This window comes from Agelaius tricolor, unplaced genomic scaffold (assembly GCF_023055355.1).
Source record: "Agelaius tricolor isolate 1412-34295 unplaced genomic scaffold, bAgeTri1.0.p SCAF_70, whole genome shotgun sequence".
Classification (NCBI taxonomy): Eukaryota; Metazoa; Chordata; class Aves; order Passeriformes; family Icteridae; genus Agelaius; species Agelaius tricolor.
This window is the reverse complement of record NW_027269330.1, coordinates 1,341,925-1,362,265: the sequence shown is the minus strand read 5'-3', so window position 1 is coordinate 1,362,265 and position 20,341 is coordinate 1,341,925. Positions and strand designations below refer to the sequence as shown.

The window sequence follows — 20,341 nt, the reverse complement described above, 5'->3', positions numbered from 1 at the left end:
GGGCTCTGGGAGGTGACCGGGGGGCTCTGGGAGGTGTCCCCGTGATGGGGACATTCGCGGCTCGTTGTCCCCCTGCCCTCCCCCGCTGCCATCGCCCGCTGGCCCCGCTCGGGGGTGCCCCTCCATGGACCCCCTTCTCTCCCCCTCGAGCCTTCCCCCACATTCGGGGCTCCCTAAAGCCGGGAGAGCAGCAAGGGTGGGGGGATTTGGGGGAGGTTACCCCAAAATCCCTGCAGTGTCTCAGCCCCGCCATCCCGCGGGCTCGGGGGTCACGGGGAGAGCGACTCATCCACCTCCAAGGACGGGAAAATAACGGGGGTCCGAGCTCTCCCCGCCCCGGGAGGGTGAGGCAGGGGTCACCGAGCCCCCCGGTTTGTCCCCAGAGGGGGTGACAGCCTCGTGTCCCCAGTTCCAGGGGGAAAACGTGTCTGGGGGGTGGGATGGGGTGGGAGATGGAGAATGGAGCAATGGAGGGTCCTGGGGTGTCAGATGGAGCCACCTCGCACCCCACGGATCCCCCATCCCACGGATCCCCCAGAACACCAGGTGTCACCTCCCCGTGGATGGAACCCACTGAGGAGCCTCTCCCATGTTTGTAGGACTTATAAAAATGTTGGGAAACACCCCAAAACTGCAGGGCTGCCTTTTTTTATGATTTCTGAAGTCACAGGAAGTTGAAGTTTTGGGGCACCTGGGGAGCACGGGGTGGCACGGGGCACTCACTCCGACATGTGCCCTGCTGGGATCCAGCCACCTCCTCACGCCTCGAGGGTTCATCCCACATTATTTACGGGAAATACGGGCAAAAATAATGCATAAGGGGATCATTTATATTTTTTAGCATCCCGGGACTCACCCAGACCCCTGGACACATCCACACCCCGACTCCATGAGCCCCTAAACCAGGAGCGGTCCGGGAAGAAGGGGCAGATGTGAGCTCCCCATTCAGCACGTGGCTGGAAATGTTAATTAAACGCAGGGCAATAAAACATCTGGAGGGCCGGGAGCGGGGAAGGGCCAGCCGGCACGACCCCCCGCAGCTGCCTCCTGCTTTTCCTTGGGAATCTTGGGCAGGGGGGACCGGGGTCACCAGCGATTCCGACGGTACAAAAGCCTTTTCATGAAGTATTTCAGGCACAGCAACTGAAGGAGCTTTGTGGCGCAGAGCGAGGGGCTGCCCTGCCGGGGGGCGGCGGGGGCCGCTGGCCCCGGGGGGCTGGAGGTGCCTGGGATTGGGGTTCACGGCCAGGCTGTGGGTGATGGCACCGAGACAAAGCCTCGGCGATGATGGATTGAGCCCCGTGTGGTGCCACCCCGCCAGCCGTGCGGGAGCGAGCCCACCCTGTAAAAATAAAAAAAAAAAAAGGAGAAAAAGGTTTTTTTGGATGTCCGTCCTGAGGGCTGGGCTCCCATCATGGCAGGACCGTGATCCCAGTGTGGGGAGGGGTGGGCGTGTGCCCCGGAGCGTTCCTTGGGGTGGGGGACAGGGGCACTGCGGTGGGATGGGGGCACCATGGGTGGGATGGAGACACCCCGGGTGGGATGGGGGCACCCTCGGTGGGATGGGGGCACCCAGATGGGAAGGGACACCCAGGGAGGGATGGGGGGAACCCCAGGGCGGGGTGGCAGGAACACGGACAGAAAGAGGGGGACCATGAGTAAGCTGAGAACACTCAGATGTGTCAGGAGTGTCACCCCGCGTGGGATGGGGGGAACTGGAACCCTCGGACGGGAGGTGACACCCGCACGGGACGGGGGGCACGGGTGGGAGGGGACACCCTGCGTGGGACGGGGGGATCCCAGCTGGGGCACCCCGGCCCGGCTGGGGGAGCCCCGGATGGGATGAGGGCGGCACGGACGGGATGGGGGGGGCTCGGAACGTGCAGGGAGCCCCGGTCGCGGCGGGACCGAGCGGGGCCGGTGCGGGGCCGGTGCGGGACCCTTGCGGAGCGGAGCGGGCCCGGCGGGGCGGCGCGAGCCCCTGCCCGGCCCCCGGTGTCGGTTTGCATCCCGGCTCCTCCCCGCCCCGCCGCCCCGCGCATTCCCGACCCTCCGGGCGGTGGCGGCGGCGGCGGCGGGGCCCGGCGGGGCCGGGGCGGGACCCCACGATGCCGCAGCTGGAACCCACGGGGGGGGACGACCTGGGGGCCCCCGACGAGCTCATCGCCTTCCAGGACGAGGGCGAGGAGCAGGACAAGGGCGCGGGGCGCGGCTCGGCCCACGGGGACCTGGACGAGCTCAAGTCCTCGCTGGTCAGCGAGACCGAGAACCGGGGGGGCCCCGGCGCCGCGGCCGGCCCCGGCCCCGAGGTGAGGCGGGGGGCGGCGGCGGGGAGCCGGGGGGAGGCGCCCCCCGCCCGGCCCCGCTCCGCTCACCGCCTCTCCCCGCAGGCGGAGCGGCCCCCGCCGCCCCGGGAAAGTTTCCAGAAGCCGCGGGACTCTCTGGCAGAAGGTACCGGACCCCCCCTCCCCGCTCCCCGCCGCATCCCCCGGGACCCGCCGGCACTTCCCAACTTCTTTGTTTCCGCCCCCGCTGCGGGCGGGACCCCTTGTGTGCCCCCCCCGCCCCACCGTGTCCTGCGCTCCTCCCCGCGGTGTCCCCCTGGGGCCGGGGCCCGCTCCCCCCTTGCGTGTCCCCCCCGTGTCCCGCTCCCCCCGTGTCCCCCCTCCCCCGTGTCCCCCCTCCCACGTCCCCGCCCCGGTAACCGGCCCCGGGCATGGATCGGTGCCCCCGTGGCTGCGCGACGCCCCCGGGACCGGCTCCGTTCGGGGGGGAGTGACCGGCACCGGGAGCCGCCACCCCGGGGCTGCCCCGCGCAGCCGAGACCCCCCCAGAAGGACCAGGGACACCCCCAAGGGAACTGTCCGGGCCCCTCCCCAGCGGGGATCCCCCAAAAGCCCCCCCCGAGGGGCGCACCCAGCTGCCCCCCGAGTGGGAATCCCTAGAAAATCGAGAAACCCCGAGAACATCAAGGACCCCCCCCCAGGCGACTTGGGCCCCCCCGAGGGACCCACCCTCCCTCCGCGAGAACCAAGGACTCCCCCAAAATTCCGTCGGAGACGCCCGGAAGAACCCGCGCCCCCCTCAAGGGATTTGGGCATCCCCCGAGGGTCGCCCCCGCCCCCTGACGCCCCCCTCCCCTCCCTTCTCTCCGCAGTGGTCAGACGGCAGCAGGATGGGGGTTTCTTTAAGGGCCCCCCCTACCCCGGGTACCCCTTCCTGATGCTCCCGGAGCTGGGCAGCCCCTACCTCGCCAACGGAGCCCTGTCCCCCGGCGGAGCCCGCACCGTAAGTGCCCCCCGGGCCCTCCCCAGCCTCTCCTCACCTCTCGCGGGTGCTCAGACCCCCCCAAGCCCGTCCTGCAGCAAAGCGACCACCTGATGCTAAAAAAAAAACCCTCAAGAAATTTGGTTTATTTATTTTACTTCTGGCTCACTTCGCCCCTTTTGGGGGGGAGCTTTGAGGGGGGTGGGGAGTTTGGGGGGGCTTCGCTCCGGGGGACCCGCCCCGAAACCTGACCCTGAGCTGCTGCTTTTCTCATTTAAAAGGGTTTTAGAGCCGTTAATGGGCCAACATTGGCCGCGGGGGGAGAAGTGATTAAGCAAATTGAGCGAGAACTGGGGGGGTGGGAGAGGGGGAGCGACCCCCTCCCCTCGGCAGAGTCCCTCGGCCCCCAAACCATCCCGCTCAACCTCTCGGGCAGCATCCGAAAGCGATTTGAGGGATGTGAAGGTGCTTTAGGAACACAAGGTGTTCCCTACGGGGCCATCCCGGGAGGAATTCTGAGCCCCCGCCCGAGGGAGGAGGGAATTCTCAGCCCTCCGGGGGTCCCGAGGGATGCTGACAGTGGGAGCCCCCTCGCTCCTGATTGTCCAGGTGTAATCTCGCTCCGGTGATGCTTTTCCGCGTGTAATTTCTCCGGATCCACGGGGAACTGCGTTCCCATGTGGAGCCTACATGGGATAACAGTGTTTGTAATGGTTCGGAATCCCGGAACCCGGCTGGTTCGCCCGGAGGGTTTTCCGTATTTTGAGGGTTTTCCTGCTTTTGCTTTCCTGGAAGCAACTGGTTGGAGTGGCCGTGAAGTGCAAATCCCGGGATGGGGAGGGCAGATAAGCTAATTATCCCGGCTGGATAAAGGTTGTATTCCCAATTTGTCACTCCTGGGATTAGGAGGTTTTGGGGATGAAGCAGGACTGACCGCGATGCCAAACACTGGCAGGGAATCCGGGATAATGAGCAGGGATTGGGCTCGGGATCCGTCACAAGCGGCCACTAACGATGATTTAATGAATCCCAGAAAGGGGATTAATTAACAGGGGCTGGAGCGGGTGTCGCCTCCCGGATGTTTCAGAGGGATGGCTGGGCTTGGGAAAGCCTGGATTTGGGCTGAATTCCGACGGAATGGGGCCTCCGGTTGGTGAGGGGCGTGTGGGGATGCTGGGGGCGGGTCGGGGGATTGCGTGATGCTCTGGATGCCACGGGAGAGCAGCAGAGCTCTGTGCCCAGCACCAAGCCCCTTCTGTGAGCCCCCACGGTGTGCAGCACAGGGATCCAGACCCCAGCATGGGCACGGTGTCCCCAGGCCCACATTGGATCCATCTGGGCACAGCACCCTGACCCTGAGCATCCTCAATCAAACAGAAGAGTCAGGACAGAGCCTCCTTGGTCCTGCTCTGCATCCATCTGGGCACAGCACCCTGACCCTCACCCAGACCCAGCGAGGCTCAGCATCCTCAATCAGACAGGAGACTGCAGGACAGAGGATCCTTGGCCCAGGTCTGGATCCAGCCAGGCTCAGCACCTGTGATCCTGTGTGTGCAGCATCCTCAACCCCACACCAGGTCCTGCTGGCTCAACATGATCGATCTCCTGCTGGATCCTGTTCCTGATCCCTCCAGGCATCCCTGACCCCGTCTGGGCACAGCATCCTGGATCTGACCCTGGATCCACACGGGCTCAGCCTCCTCACTCCACACCTCGGCCTCTGGGAACAGAATCCTTGATGGAGCTGGACACAGCAGCTGGATACACCCAGGCACAGCTTCCCAGCCCTGTGCTGGACACAGGATCCCCGATCCCTCCTGGATACACCCAGGCACAGCTGGACAATGCACCCTGATCCCTCCTGGATACACCCAGGCACAGCTTCCCAGCCCTGTGCTGGACACAGCCTCCCAATTTCCCCACGGATACACCCAGGCACAGCTTCCCTGTCCTCTGCTGGACACAGGACCCTGATCCTTCCTGGATATATCCAGGCACAGCTGGACACAGCACCCGGATACACCCAGGCAGAGTTTCCCAGCCCTGTGCTGGACACAGCACCCAGATACACCCAGGCAGAGTTTCCCAGCCCTGTGCTGGACACAGCACCCAGATACACCCAGGCAGAGTTTCCCAGCCCTGTGCTGGCAGCAGCCTCCCAGTCCCCCTGGATCCAGCCCCACATCCCCACATCCCCACACGCAGCACGGCCCGAGGGCACCGAGCTCCAAACCCGGCTCCCACCCTCATCCTCAGGATGAGCCCGGACATGCGGAGGAGCTCCGGGGTGGCAGGAGGCACAGCCTGCCTCGGGAACATCCTTCCCCCGTTTCCTTGTTGGTTTTGCCCCGGTGTTGGAGGGAAGGAGCTGATCTGCAGGACGCCGCCATCCCGGAGGCCGTGGCACCCACCCAGGTGCTGTGGGTTGAAGGGAGAAGGAAGGTTCTGGGAGAAGAAACCCAAACCCCAGATAATCTCCAGGGCTGGGAGGTGCCCCGAGGAGGTGGCCAGGAAGGTGTTGGATCCAGGGGATGGATGAGTCTGCAAGTGCCAGCGCTGATCTGACAGCCAAACAGCTGGAGGACTTACTTTGGAATACTGGGAATTCTGCATTTCTCTGCTCCAAAATCTGGGATATCTGTGGAAATCTGGGGAACGTTTAGGAATCTGGTTACACAGTGCCTTCCCACACTCCAAACCAGGAGAAGAAGTCACATCCCTGTGCCAACCCACCAAGCACCAATGGATGGATGCTCCTGCTCTTCAATCCGTGTGAATTCATTTTGCTCCTGGGTTACTTCCAGCTGGGATCCTGGAATTTGGGAAGTCTCCGTGGTCCCCAGGATCACTTCCCTGGCAGTTTCTGCCCAGGGAGAATTTTGGGGCTCTGCTCTGATGGTGAAAGAATTTGCTGGAATCTAACGATGGCATTGTTTGGAGCGGCCTTTCTGCCAATTTTCCTCAATTCCAACCAGGAATTTGGGACCTGTGAGGCTGTGTTTGGCTCCTTGGGATCATTCCCAACGACACAAAGGTCTGCAAGGTGGATGGAGAGGAAATACCCTGGATGTGCCTGAGCTGGATGGATGCAAATCCCCATTGCCACGATGCCGGATCCATTCCATCAGGATGGTGTGGAGCTGATGGGTGTTACCCCAAACCCAGAACGAGAGGGATCCATACTGGGTAAAACCTCATCCCAGCATCTTCCTCCCGCTTGGGAAGTAGATGGGAACCAGGCACGGAGCAGCGACCATGCACAGGATTGGCACCATTCCCAAAAAAACCAGTTTAACCCCAGGAATTCGAGTCTGGAGGCGAGGATTTAAATAAATCCAAACCTTCCTCAGGCGTGGAATTCCATCCAAACAGCTCTCCCGACGCCGTGCCGGTGTAATTAATGCACCTCGGTGTAATTAATGCGCCTCGGCAGGCTGCGATCCCAAAATAAATGAGGGAAAAATCCATAACCTGGACCTATTCCGGCTTTTTTTGCGCCACTCCTGCGATGAATTCCCGAGGATACAGAGCCCTATCTGTCTCCTAAAGAAAATAGATCCTTAACTGCGCTGCTGCCAAGGAAAATGATTAAAATACGGATTTTTGGCAGGGAAAAGGGCTGCTCCAAAAACCGGGCGGGTCTTGCTGGCGGCTCTGGCAGGGCCTGGAGGGATTTTGGCACTGGGATGCGGATGGAGGTGTTGGAATGGGGGGATTTTTCTGGCGTGAGGGCCCGCTCCCAGCATCCTGGGACCGCGGCAGTTCCTCCTCCTTCCTGCTGCGCTAATTTGGGATTTTCTCATTTATTTGGGATTTGCCCCCCACCAGCGCCGCCTTCCTTCCCCACCTGGTAAATATTAAGGAAAAACCTCGGTTTTCCCCACGTTTTGGCTTGTCCTCGTTGCTGTGTGCAGCTGCTGGGCTGATCCAGCCCTTCCCGGCCCCGAGCCCTCCCCGTGCCTCAGTTTCCCTGCTGCCAGCCTCTGCAGGGCTGCCGCACACAATGGCCCCTTTATCCCGCTCCTTAATTATGCTCTTCGGCTAATTACCCCGCGGGCGGGGTTTGCAGACCTACAGGAGGTTTCCACCCCCCGAACCTCCCTCCTCCCTCCTTTTCTAACACGATTCCCAAATTAAAGCGATGAAGTAAGTGCTCGGGGCGCCTCTGCTCAGCCCTGGGATTGTTCCGGGACTGAGGCGCATTCATCATCCTTCTGGAATTCCCAGCAGCTGCTTTTCATTAGTTTTCCTTCCTTGAAGTCGCGGGCGGGAGCTCGGGAGGGAAGAGGAACCCGGGGGGAAGTGCCCGGTGCATCCTGGATGGAGGAAGAGGAGGGATAAGGGAAGAAGGGTCGGGACTGGGAGCGGGTGTGTTGTGTTCGGTCTCTGGGAGTTTGGGGAAAGGGGATGGAGGTGGGGAGGAGGAGGAGGAGGGGGAGGGCTGATGTGCCCCTCCTCGGTTTGCCTTTTTTCTGGTGTTTTTTTGGCAGGGATTTCGCCCCTGCGTGTTCAGCCCGGGATCCCTGGAGATCTTGGGGATCCCTGGGGATGCTGAGGATGCTGAGGATGCTGAGGGTGCTGCTCAGGGCTCGGCAGAGGGCAGGGGAGGGGCAGCACTGGGGCTGCTGTGCTGGTGTCACCCCCAGCCTGGGGATGCTCTGGACAGGGCTGTTGGTGGCCAGGGCAGGCTGAGCCCGCTGCTGCTCCTGCTGGGATCCCCCGGAGGATGCAGGCCATGAATGGATCCATTGAGGGAGTGCAGACAAAAGCCTGGGCCAGCAGCAGGGTCTGGGGCCACTGGCTGTGGGGACAGGGAGCAGGGGCTGGGGTCCTCTGTGGTGGGGGAGGCTCGGGGCACCCAGTGAGGAGCAGGGCCAGGGCCACCCTGGGCTGTCCCCACTGCAGTGCTCCAGCCTCATCCCCAGCGTCCCATGGATCCCACGGATCCCATCCCATCCCACTGATCCCATCCCATTCCCATCCCACGGATCCCATGGATCCCATCCCACGGATCCCATGGATCCCATCCCATGGATCCCATCCCACGGATCCCATCCCACGGATCCCACCCCATGGATCCCATCCCACCCCATGGATCCCATCCCACTGATCTCATCCCACTGATCCCATCCCATGGATCCCATTCCCATCTCATCCCATGGATACCATCCCATGGATCCCATCCCACTGATCCCATCCCATCCCATCCCATGGATCCCATCCCATCCCACTGATCCCATCCTATCCCACGGATCCCATCCCATCCCATGGATCCCATCCCATCCCACGGATCCCATCCCACGGATCCCATCCCATCCCACGGATCCCATCCCATCCCACGGATCCCATCCCATCCCACGGATCCCATCCCACGGATCCCATGGATCCCATCGATCCCATTCCCATCCCATCCCTGGGCCTCAGCTCTCCCTCAGGTGTCCCCAGGGTGTTGATGTGGGATCTGTGGGTGGAGATCAGGTAGCACAAGTCCCACCTCTCCAAGCTCATCCCAAATTGAGTTTGTTTGTTTTTTGGGGTTTTTTTTTAAACTTATTTTTCATCTCCCAGCCACTTTTCCCACCTCCCCACCCCAGCCCCTTTGGCATTTCCCATCTGGTGTCTGTGGCTGTGTTATGGGAATGGACAAACATCTGTTGTTAGGGTGTCCCAAACCCTCATTCCCACCCCAAAATCCCTGTCCCCAGCTGGGACACCCTTTGCCTGGCTGCTGTCACCCAGAAAATGCCAGAAGGGAACCTGGAGATGTCTCCTGCATCAACCCTACATCAGCCTGTAGAAACCCTAAATCCTGGTGGGACAAGAACTCCTATTTTAGGGGGATTTTGGGGGTTCTCCCTGGGATGTGGGGGTGCAGGAGACCCTCCCAGGAGTCTCCTGGCTGGAATTTGTCATCCTGGTGCTCATGGGCAACATCTGGAGGAGATTATTTGGCTGGGAAGCGGAGGGATGGCGGGGGTGGGGGAGAGATTTATGTCTCCTTGCCTGGGCTGTAAATCCAGCTGTAATTGGGATTTCTGCCTCCCCAGTTATCCCAGGGAATGCAGCAGCTGTGGGGCTGGGATGCTCCTGGCTTTGCTCCCTGGTTGTTGGCGTTGGGTGATTTGTTGGGGTGTGAAGGACACCCCGTCCTGCCTCAGGAGGGTGAGAGGCCAGGTCCTGGCTTTCCCCTCTCCTTTCCCCCTTTCCCATTTTTCTCCTTTTCCCATTCCCTTTTTCCCCATTTTGGGGCTTCCCCCAATCCCCATTGCAGCATCCTGGGTGCAGCCCCAGGCCCTTCTGCCAGGGCAGATTTGGGGTTTTTTTCCCACCTTCTTATGCCCAAAGACAAAGTTCTAAGGAACTGGATGATGCATTGAGCCCAGCATCCCCATTTCTCTGCAAAATCCCATTCCCTGTCACTCCTGGAGCCAAATTTGGGTGTTTTTTTCCCAAACAGTCCAGTGACACTGCTCAAACCTTGATCTTGGGATGCCATGGGGCTGCAGTGGCCACACCTGGACAAAGATTTTGGGGGCCTCCATTAAACATCCTACAAACCCCCATTTCCTGCCCCAATGCTTGGCCTGTCCTGGCTGGCCTGGCGTGATTTTGGGATGGATTTTGGGGGAAAAGGGAGCAGAGGGGCCAGGACAGGGGGACAGGAGGGGCTGGGACCAGGGCAGAGTGATGGAGCCCTGGGACAGGGGGACAAACCCTCTGGGACAGGGGCCATGGGCACATGGAGCTGCCAGGACCTGCAGCCCTGGGGTTCTGCCACACCAGGACCCTCAGTGGGACCCTCAGCAGGACCCAGGGCCCCAGCCAGCCCCACCAGGGGCTCTCCCCCTTCCCAGGGAAGCAGCACAGCTGGGCTGGGGCCTGGGCAGAGCAGGAGGAGTGGGAATCCTCTGGTGAACACCCCCAGTTGGACCTCAGGGCATCCCCTGGCCCCCTCTCCTGGGTCTGGGGGCTCCCAGGGGGCTGGGCTCCAGCAGGGAAGGAGTTACCCCTGCTTTTAATTGGCTGGTAACGAGCACCCAGGGCTGGCTCTAATATCTCTGGAATGTGACCGATTTTCAACTATTTTCCTCTTTTTAATTTTTTTTTTGCTGCTGTTTCACAGCTCGGGTCCCCAGTGGGGGGACAGTGGGGGCTGTGTCCCAGCTGGAGCCACGGGATGGGGAGGAAGAGGAGGGGAGAGGGGAGGGGGGGTCATTTTGTCATTTCTCCACATCACCACTGAACCATTCAGCAGCTCCCCCCGCTTTGTGTACATTGAAAGAGTCCCCCCTGTTCGTCCCTTTCCCTTCCCCAGGCTCCCGAAATGGCCCCAAAATGAGAATCAGCCTTTTATCCCCAGAGCTTCCCCCAGGGCTGTCCCCATCCCCTGGCGCCTCCTCTTCCTACAGGGCAGCCCAGAAAGCCCCTCTGGGCTGGGGCTGGGGGGGTCAGAGCTGGGGGGCACCTCCTGCTCTGTCCTGGACATGGACACACAACTGGGGGAGCACCGAGGGTCTCATCTGGTGCTTGGAGTGTGGGAGGGGGCTGGGGACAGGGGGTGACCCCAGTGTGGGGTCTGGGGACAGGGGGGTGACCCCAGTGCCAGCCCAGTGTGGCCCTGGAGCTCTCGGGACATTTTGGCCCTGAGGATGAGCCAGATTTGGAGGGAGCAGCAAAGGTGTCCCTTGGGGAACAGCTCCTCATGCCAGGGAGGGATGGGGGACAGTGAGCCTGGGGTGACAGTGAGCCCACAGGTGACAGCTGGCAGGTCATGGCCAGTCCACAGGTGACAGTGACCCAGGTGTTTGGGGATCCCCTGTGCTGTGGGAATGGTGGGATCAGGAGGGATCCCCCTCAGCTCTGGGGCTGTGCTGTGCCAGGGGGGTCCTGGGTGGGGGTCCTGGAAGGGTTAACGCTGCCCCAGGCTCCTGCTGGGTTTTCTCTCCAGCTGCCCCGGCTCAGGCAGGTTTGTGTCTGGGGAAATTCCTGCAGCAGCTGCTGCAGCCACGTTCCCACATTCTGCAGCCCTGGCATCTCCAGGGACCCTCCCTCCCTCCCTCCCTCCTGCTCTCCTCGGGAGCTGCCTCTGGCCCCCCAAACACACACAAAGCCCCTTTTTTGGGGTGCCAGGGAGACACCCCAGAGTCACAGCGGGATGTAAACCCAGAAAGGGAGAAAAACCCCAAAACCTCTTTGCCCATGGTTGGGGTGTCCTTGGCTGGCTGTGCAGGCAAGGCCAGGGAATGTTTTGGGGTCAGAGGGTTGTTTCTGAGCTAGGGAGGATTTTGGGATTAGGGGAAGTTTTGGGGCTGGGGAATGTTTTGGGGCTGAGTGGGATGTTTCAGGGCTGGGGGTGTTTTGGTATCAGGAGGAGCTTTGGGACTGGAGATGTTTGGGGGTGTTTTGGGGTCAGAGGATGTTTGAGGCCAGGACTGGGGTGATTTTGGGGCTGGGGGGCTGTTTCAGGCCTGGTGCAGTGTCTGGGGCAGGGGTGGTTTTTGGGGGCAGGGTTTTTTGGGGCAGGGTTTTTTGGGGCCGGGTTTTTTGGGGCCAGGGCTGCGTGGGGCAGTGCACAGGGCAGTGTCCATCCCTCCCACAGTACCTGCAGATGAAGTGGCCACTCCTGGACGTGCCGGCCGGGGCCACGCTCAAGGACAGGAGCTCGCCCTCACCCGCCCACCTGGTGAGAGAGGGCAGCCCCCAGACCCAGGGGGGGTTCCCAGCACCTCCAGCCCTGCCAGGGACCCTCTCCCATTCCATGGGGGGGATTCGGGAGTGGTTTGGGCTGGGGAGGGATCTTAAAGAGCAAAGGGGGGCAGGGGCACCATGACTGGGGCAGGGACACTGCCCTGGGGCAGTTTCAGGGCTGGTGGGACAGCCCTGGCTGTGCTGCCCCGCTGCCCAGGGCTGTTCCCATGGGCTGAGCCCTGCCCCTGTGCTCTCCCCACAGTCCAACAAGGTGCCCGTGGTGCAGCACGCCCATCACATGCACCCCCTGACGCCGCTCATCACCTACAGCAGTGAACCCTTCCCGCCCGGGTCACCCCCCGGGCACCTGAGCCCTGAGATCGACCCCAAAACGGGTGAGCGGGGCTGGGAGCGTGGCTGGGGACACCTGGGGGTGAATGGGGCTGGGGGCACCTGGGGGTGAATGGGACTGGGGGCACCTGGGGGATACCTGGGGGTGAATGGGGCTGGGGGCACCTGGGGGGGAGCAGGGGGTGGGGGAAACATCTGGAGGGGGGATCTGGGGATGCTCAGAGGGGGAATCTGGGGTGCTCAAAGGGGGGATCTGGGGTGCTCAGAGGGGTCTGGGGTGCTCACAGGGATCTGGGGGGATCTGGGCTGCTCACAGGGATCTGGGGGGATCTGGGCTGCTCACAGAAGGCTGCTGGGGGGCACGGGGGGCTCCCTGGCTGCCCTGGCCCTGCTCTGAGCCCCCCCTCCTGCCCCCTCTGCCCCTCACAGGGATCCCACGGCCGCCGCACCCCCCCGAGCTGCCCCCCTACTACCCCCTGTCCCCCGGGGCCGTGGGGCAGCTGCCACCCCCGCTGGGCTGGCTCGTGCCACAGTAAGGACGGGGGGCTCGGGGGGCTGGGAGGGGGCTGGCTGTGCTTGGGGGGCAGAATTTGGGGTTGGGGACAGAGTTTGGGGTGCTGGGAGGGGGCTGGCTGTGCTTGGGGGCAGAGTTAGGGCTCAGGGGCAGAATTTGGGGTGCTGGGAGGGGGCTGGCTGTGCTGGGAATGGTCTGGCTGTGCTCAGGGGCAGTTTTGGGGTGCTGGGGCAGCTCCTGTTGGGGTGGGAAGGGAGGGGACTCCGTGCTGCTGGAAAATTTGGGAATCCCGCAGATGGAAAGAGCAGCGCAGGGGTGCCCATGAAGCGGAAAAGGATCTTTTTTCCCCAAAAGACTCGTGTTTTGTAGGCAAGGACAGCCCGTGTACTCCATCCCTGCTGGGGGCTTCCGGCACCCCTACCCCGCGCTGGCCATGAACGCCTCCATGTCCAGGTGGGGCTGGGCTTATGGGGCGGGTTTGGGTTTTCTGGGGCGGGTTTGGGTTTTCTGGGGCGGATTTGGGGTTTCTAGGGTGGATTTGAGGTTTCTAGGGTGGATTTGGGGTTCCAGCACGTTTTCGGGGTTTCCAGTGTGCGTTTTGGGCTCTGGCACGTTCTCGGGGCTCCCAGCTGGGTTGGGGCAGGGGCTCTCTGAACCCGGGCAGTTCTGGGGGGTCCCGTGCCCACCCCTGCTGTCTGTCCCCCCTGCAGTTTGATGTCCAGCCGCTTCTCCCCGCACGTGGTGCCCCCGCCCGGGCACGGGCTGCACCCCTCGGGCATCCCCCACCCCACCATCGTCTCCCCCATCGTCAAGCAGGAGCCCCCCCAGCCCAGCTCCAGCCCTGCCGGCACCTCGTGAGTGGGGACAGGGGCTGGGGGGGGACAGGGGCTGCTCCTGGGGGTCCTGACCTGGGGCAGTGCTCGCAGGGGTCCCAGGACGAGGAGAGAGAATCTTGACTCCCTGTTTCAGAAGGCTGGTGTATTATTTTATGATGTATATTATATCAAAATGATATGTTATAATATATCATAAATTAAAATTAAAATTTAAAAATTAAAATTTAAAAATTAAATTTAAAGTAAAAAGTAAATTTAGTTTAAAAAATTAAATTTATAATTTCAAAATTTTAATTTTTAAATTTAAAAATTGAAATTTTAAATTTAAAAATTAAAATTTAAAAATTATATTTAATTTTAAAAATTAAATTTAAATTTTAAAAATTTAAAAATTAAATTTAAAATTTAATTAAATTAATATATTATATTGAAATTATATCTTAATATATTACAACATGTATTATATATTATTGCATTATTTATAATATATACTATGTATTATATATTATATATTAATATAATATATTAATATATTATGTAATGTTTATTATGTTATAATGTAATATATTATAATATTATAGTATATAAATGATATATTAATATATTATATTAGAATTATATGTTAAAACTATACTAAAAGAATAGAAGAAAGAATTTCATCAGAAAGCTAGCAAAGAATAGAAAGAAATTATAACAAAAGAATATAAAATAATGATAATAAAATCTTGTGTCTGACCAGAGTCTGAGACAGCTAGACTGTGATTGGCCATTAATTAGAAACAACCACATGAGGCCAATCCCAGATGCACCTGTTGCATTCCACAGCAGCAGATAATCATTGGTTACATTTTGTTCCTGAGGCCTCTCAGCTTCTCAGGAGGAAAACTCCTAAGGAAAGGATTTTTCATAAAACATGTCTGTGATTTTCCATAAAACGCGTCCGTGGCCCTGATCCCCCTGTCCCGCTCCCCCGGCAGGAAATCCCCCGTGGCCGTGAAGAAGGAGGAGGAGAAGAAGCCGCACATCAAGAAGCCTTTGAACGCCTTCATGCTGTACATGAAGGAGATGAGGGCCAAGGTGGTGGCCGAGTGCACGCTGAAGGAGAGCGCGGCCATCAACCAGATCCTGGGACGGAGGGTACAGGGGGGCCCCGGGGACACTGCAGAGACCCCGCTTTCACTTCTCCCCTGGATCAGACCCCACCTGGGCACTGCCAGCCCAGGGAGCCCCAGGGAGCTCCTGCTGACCTGGCATGGGGTGGGCAGCAGGTGCTCAAGGTCTCCAGTGTGGATCTGGGGATTCCAGCCACCTCTGGGGTTTCCAGTGTGTGCCTTTGAGGTCTCCAGCATAGCCCTGGGCATCCTAGCATGTATTCGGTGTTTCTGGTGTGCATTTGGGGTCTCTAGTCTGGCTCTGAGGTCTCCAGTGTGGATCTGGGGATTCTCAGCCTGGTTTTGGGGCTCCCAGAGTGCCTCTGGGGTCTCCAGCATGGATCTGGGGGTTCCCATCCTGGCTCTGGGGTCTCCAGTGGGGGTTTGGGGGTTCCCAGCCTGGCTTTGGGGTTCTTAGAGTGACTCTGGGGTCCCCAGCGTGGCTCTGGGGGTTCCTGGGGCAGTTCTGGGGTCCCCAGCGTGGCTCTGGGGGTCCCCGGGGCAGTTCTGGGGTCCCCAGCGTGCTGTCCCCGCAGTGGCACTCGCTGTCCCGGGAGGAGCAGGCCAAGTACTACGAGCTGGCGCGGAAGGAGCGGCAGCTGCACTCGCAGCTCTACCCGACCTGGTCAGCAAGGGACAACTACGTACGTGTGACCCCCCTGGGGCCCCCAGCCCCTTCCTGGGGTCTGGCTGCTGGGAGGGGGCTGGCTGTGCTCGGGGGCAGAGTTTGGGGTGCTGGGAGGGGGCTGGCTGTGCTCGGGGACAGAGTTTGGGGTGCTGGGAGGGGGCTGGCTGTGCTCTCGGGGGCAGAACTCAGGGGTCTGGCTGTGCTCAGGCTGCTGTGACAGCGTGTGACAGTTCCAATCCCCTCCACGTGCTCTCCCATGCACGTTTCCCACCCCAGCACCCCCGTGGCAGCCTGGAGCTGCGGGAGGAGCTGAAACTCTGTGTTCCAGGGCAAGAAGAAGAAGCGGAAGCGCGAGAAGCTGGCCCAGCAGCAGCAGCAGCAGCAGCAGCAGGGCCCCGATGCCGACGGTGAGTGCCCCCTGCCCGTGTCCCCCGTGCCCCTCATTGATAGGGCCCCAGGTGTTCTGATTAAGCTTAACCCCAAGCAAGGCAGTCTTTATTTATCTGGATAACTCAGTCCCTCTGGGAGACAGAGTGCCCGAATACCCGCGCAGCTCGAAGCCGTGGCTACCTTTGGCAAGCTAAGTGATTTTCAGCTCTTTAGTGATTATCAGCTCTCTTAGGATTTCAGCTTGTGCTTGCCAAAAGCGCCGTAGGGCTAGGGGCAGACGTGAGAGAGGAGAAGGAGAGGTCCTGGCGTTCCACAGCAATGGGTTTATTGAGGGATCTGTGAAGGGTTCCAGCGACGGCTCTTCTTCTGCCGAATGGGCTAAAACAGCCCCTTTTTATAGGGTACAGGGGGATCCAAACTTGTCCAATAGTAAAGGTTAGGGAAAAAGTGGCCTATGGGGTTACAGAGACAAGCTATAGGCCGAGAAGCTGAAGACGGGAGCTTATTTTGCTGTCTCATCATGATTCATCACGACAGCAGTTCCTACTGTTAAGTCTCAGCCCTCCATGGAGTTCTGGCCAGCTCCATGGAGTCTGCTACACCTCATGCTGCTGTCCCTGTCCCCTCATGCCCCTCACGCCGTCCCTGTCCCCTCACACTGTGCCTGTCCCCTCACGCTGTGCCTGTCCCCTCACACTGTCCCTGTCCCCTTATGCCCCTCACGCCGTCCCTGTCCCCTTATGCCCCTCACGCTGTCCCTGTCCCCTCACGCTGTCCCTGTCCCCTCACGCTGTCCCTGTCCCCTCATGCCCCTCACGCTGTCCCTGTCCCCTCACGCTGTCCCTGTCCCCTCATGCCCCTCATGCTGTCCCTGTCCCCTCACGCCCGCCATGCCTGTCCCTGCAGGCTCGCTGCCCGCCCGGAGCAAGAAGCCCTGCGTGGTGCCCTTCCTGCCCGAGAAGCCGTGCCCCAGCCCAGCCTCGTCGCACGGCTCCATGCTGGACTCTCCGGCCACGCCGTCGGCCGCTCTGGCCTCGCCGGCCGCGCCGGCCGCCACGCACTCGGAGCAGGCCCAGCCACTCTCGCTCACCACCAAGCCCGAGGCCCGGGCCCAGCTCAGCAAATCCTCCTCTTCCTCTTCCTCCTCCTCCTCCTCCTCCTCCTCCTCGCTGCTCTCCAGGCCCGTCCCCTTCACCTCGGGGACCCCCTCGGCCCTGCTGGCCTCCCCGCCCGGCGCCATGCCGGCTGCCCTGGCCGCGCTGCAGACGCAGCCGCTGTCCCTGGTCACCAAACCCGCTGACTGAGGGACAAACCTCCCCTCCTTGTCCTCCCCACCCCGTCCCCTCCCCGCTGTACATTGCAGAAGCCACAATCAAGATTCGAACGCAGCCAAAACCGTTATTGGTCAATATTTGACCCTTTCTGAACTCTGTGGGAGCAGGCTCTGGAGGGAAGGGGCTTTCTGCTCAGAGCTGCTGCCAGCGGTCAACCTAAAGACTGTTTTTATTAAAAAAAAGGAGAGAAAAAAAAAAAGAAAAAAAAAAAATGGAATAGACCCTCCAGAAGGTGCCGCCGAGGGGGATCTCTGAGGGAGGAACTGATGCCCATCGCTGCCATGGAGCACAGAGATGGACCCTCACGGTGGTGCCAGCCCCTGCACGGCAGGCGTGGGCTGGAACTGGCTCTCCATCTCAGCTCCAGGAGCAGGAACGCCTCCAGCTGCTCCCAAAATCCTGCTCCATGCCCTGGCACGGAGCTGGTGCTGCCCCGGGGGTGCTGCTCCGTCGGTGCTGCCCCTGCCCACGCTCCCGCTGGGCTGGGCAGGGCCTGGGGCTGAGCCCTGGGAGGGGTTGTGTTTTTATCACCTCAAAAAATCCTGTTATTTTTCACAAAAGGAAATAAAAACTGCAGCTGCAGCTGGCGGTGTGAGTGTGGTCTCTGTGGGAAGCGCTCGCCACTTTTCCTCTGCCACTTTCCTGGGAAGTATCTCAGGATGGAATTCCTGCTCCTGAGCTCCAGCATCCCTGAACAGCTCTGGCCATGGGCTCAGGGGGATTTTGGGGTGCCACCAACAGAGTACAGCTTTGCTGGACTCACCCAGGCATCAGGACACGTGGGGTTGGGTGAACCAGTGCCTGAGGAGCCGGGCACTGGGAGTTACTGGTGTGTACTGGGTGCTCTGGGGCTGCTTCTTCCAAACCAGGCATGAAAAAGGACCTGCAGAAAACCAACCCGATGGATTTTCAACCCACTTGGAGTCCTCAGTCAGCTCCATACTTGGGTATATCAGGAGTCTTTCCTCTCCTTGTATTTCAGCAGGAAAAATCCCCAATTTTCCCCCTGGAACTCATGATTTTGTCTCTGTTGCAGACTGACCTGGAGCCGCACCTGCCTGGAGTTAATTTACGGCGTTCACAGCCCTGTTCCATTCCCCTCTGGAACTCCCTGCCCTGCTCCTGCCTCCCAGGCCCAGCCTGGCTGCTCTCTACCTGCACCTCACCTTTATTTTGGGGACCACGGTGTCCCCCAGTTCCCAAACAGCATCAATGATGGGTGAGCCCATCCGCAGCTGCTGGGTCTGCTGGGACTTTGGTGCATTTGGGGCACCAGGGACACTTTTTCCTCCTGTTGTGACATTTCTCTTCTCCTTTCCAGTGCTGAGAAGCCCCCAGGGAAGAGTTTGTAAAGTGGAGCAGCAGCAGGCACCTGTCTGCAGGTAAGGGGAAAGGGAACTTCATGGGACTGAGGAGGATCTGTGTTTTCCAGATGTGAGAGGTGTTGGCATCCATATCTGCAGCAGAAAACACCTGGATTTTAGGATTTTCATACCAGAGCTGGGCAGAACTACAAAAACCCACCCCTGAACCAGGCCCCAGCCATGGGCACGGCCACAGGACACACCTGGGGCCAGCTCCAAAACCTTGTGGAAGCTCCTGATGCCTTTGCAAGCTCCAGCAGGAGCGTGGCTGCTCTGTCCAGCCCAGGACCATCATGTGGGCAGCTGGAATTGCCAGCTTGGAGCATCCCAGAGCTGCCAGAGCCACGCTGGGAGCTGGGAGCAGCTGTGGGGTCCCACCAAACCCCCCGAGTGCCCCCTTATTGTGGCCACACCCAGATTTGGGAGGTGCTTCCATTATTTACATTTCCAAATGATTTAAATTTCTTGCTTTCAGAGAGAAAAATGTGTGAATTCTGGCCTGGAGCTGGGGAGGAGCAGCCACGTGTCACACAGCCGGGGATTAGGGTCACCCAGAATGTGCGTGGCCATCGCCTGAAAAGAGCCAAAATTGAGCTTTTTTGAGAGAAACTGTTCCAAGAAAGTGATTTTTGGTGAGGAGGAGGCTTGGCCCCGCTCTCCCCAGCACCAGGAGCAGGCTGGGGACAAGCAGCCCCTTGGATTGGATTTCGTGGGACATTAGAGGCATGGAGAGAGCCCTGTCACAGGGATTAAACCCCAGCCAGAGCCAGACAGCCTCAGACAGATGTTGGGCTCCAGCAGGAGAATATTCCTTTGTTTGACTCGAAGCTTTCCCATAGGGACAGGGAACATCTGTTCCACTCCCTGGTGGTGCTCTGGAGCTGGGGCAGGCTGGGGTGAGCCCTGCCAGGAGCACTCGGTCCCCAAGCCCTGCTCCTGGGCAGGAGGTGACACCAGGGGAGCAGTGCTGTCCACAGAAAATGGGATCTTTTTGGATTTTATTGTCCTCCGGAATGGTCCCATCATGGGGGTGAAAATGCAGGATTCAGGGTGGCTGTCCACGGAAAATGGGATCTTTTTGGATTTTATTATCCTCCGGAATGCTCCCACAGGAGCTGTGTCTGCCCACGGGAGGGGACTGGAGTTGTCCTTTAAGGTCCCTTCCAGCCTAAACCATTCCCTGGTTCTAGAAGAGGGAAACTCTGGGGTATATAACCCTGAAAAAATCCAGTGTCTTTCCATTTGGGATGGTGTGACCAGGAGGTCCGGGGCTCCACTCGGCTTTGGGCAGGGTGGGCGATGTTCCTCAGAGCTGGGGGGTGAAATGGAGCTGGCAGCCCGGGATAAGGGAGGTCCGGGATAGTCCCCAGCAGGGCTGGACTCTCTGGATGTGCCTCCAGGGGATCCAGGAGAGCTTTTGGGACACCTTGGGAGCACCTGGGCGCTCTCCTGGCTCTTTTCTGGACACGGGGCTCCTCCTGTCACCTCCTCCCGATTGTTTAATTGCAGCCCTGCCCCCCTGCAGGCTGGCCAGGCACTAATTGCAAAGCCTAATGAGGTCCCGGGGGTCTCCTGCAGAGACGGAGCTAATTAGGGGCTGCAGCACGAGCTCCGAGGTTTCTCCAAACCCCTTTTTGCTCGGGGGCTGGAGGGGAGGGCGCGCCAGATGTCCGGGGTGAGGCTGCAGCTCCCGTCCTCGGGGCTCCTGCCAAAGCAGCTGCTGCAGAGGCACTGGCTACACTTAATACATTTTAATTAGCGTCATTAAATTCTTCCATTTGCTAATTGTTTCTCCTTTTGATCCTTTACCCCGAGCAG

The 20,341-nt window shown here is 59.8% G+C and overlaps 1 protein-coding gene across 1 annotated transcript; it reads left to right on the top strand.

Annotated features, from left to right (window-relative positions):
• The first annotated feature begins 1,874 nt into the window (after positions 1-1,874).
• Positions 1,875-17,741, top strand: TCF7L1 (transcription factor 7 like 1). Its single transcript, XM_071417791.1, has 12 exons — positions 1,875-2,309; positions 2,391-2,451; positions 3,158-3,288; positions 11,867-11,950; positions 12,218-12,350; positions 12,736-12,838; positions 13,190-13,273; positions 13,531-13,674; positions 14,634-14,793; positions 15,344-15,451; positions 15,764-15,842; positions 16,732-17,741. Exons 1-12 carry the CDS (start codon positions 2,109-2,111, stop codon positions 17,127-17,129), a joined length of 1,686 nt encoding a protein of 561 aa, XP_071273892.1. The 5' UTR covers positions 1,875-2,108; the 3' UTR covers positions 17,130-17,741.
• The last annotated feature ends 2,600 nt before the right edge of the window (positions 17,742-20,341 follow it).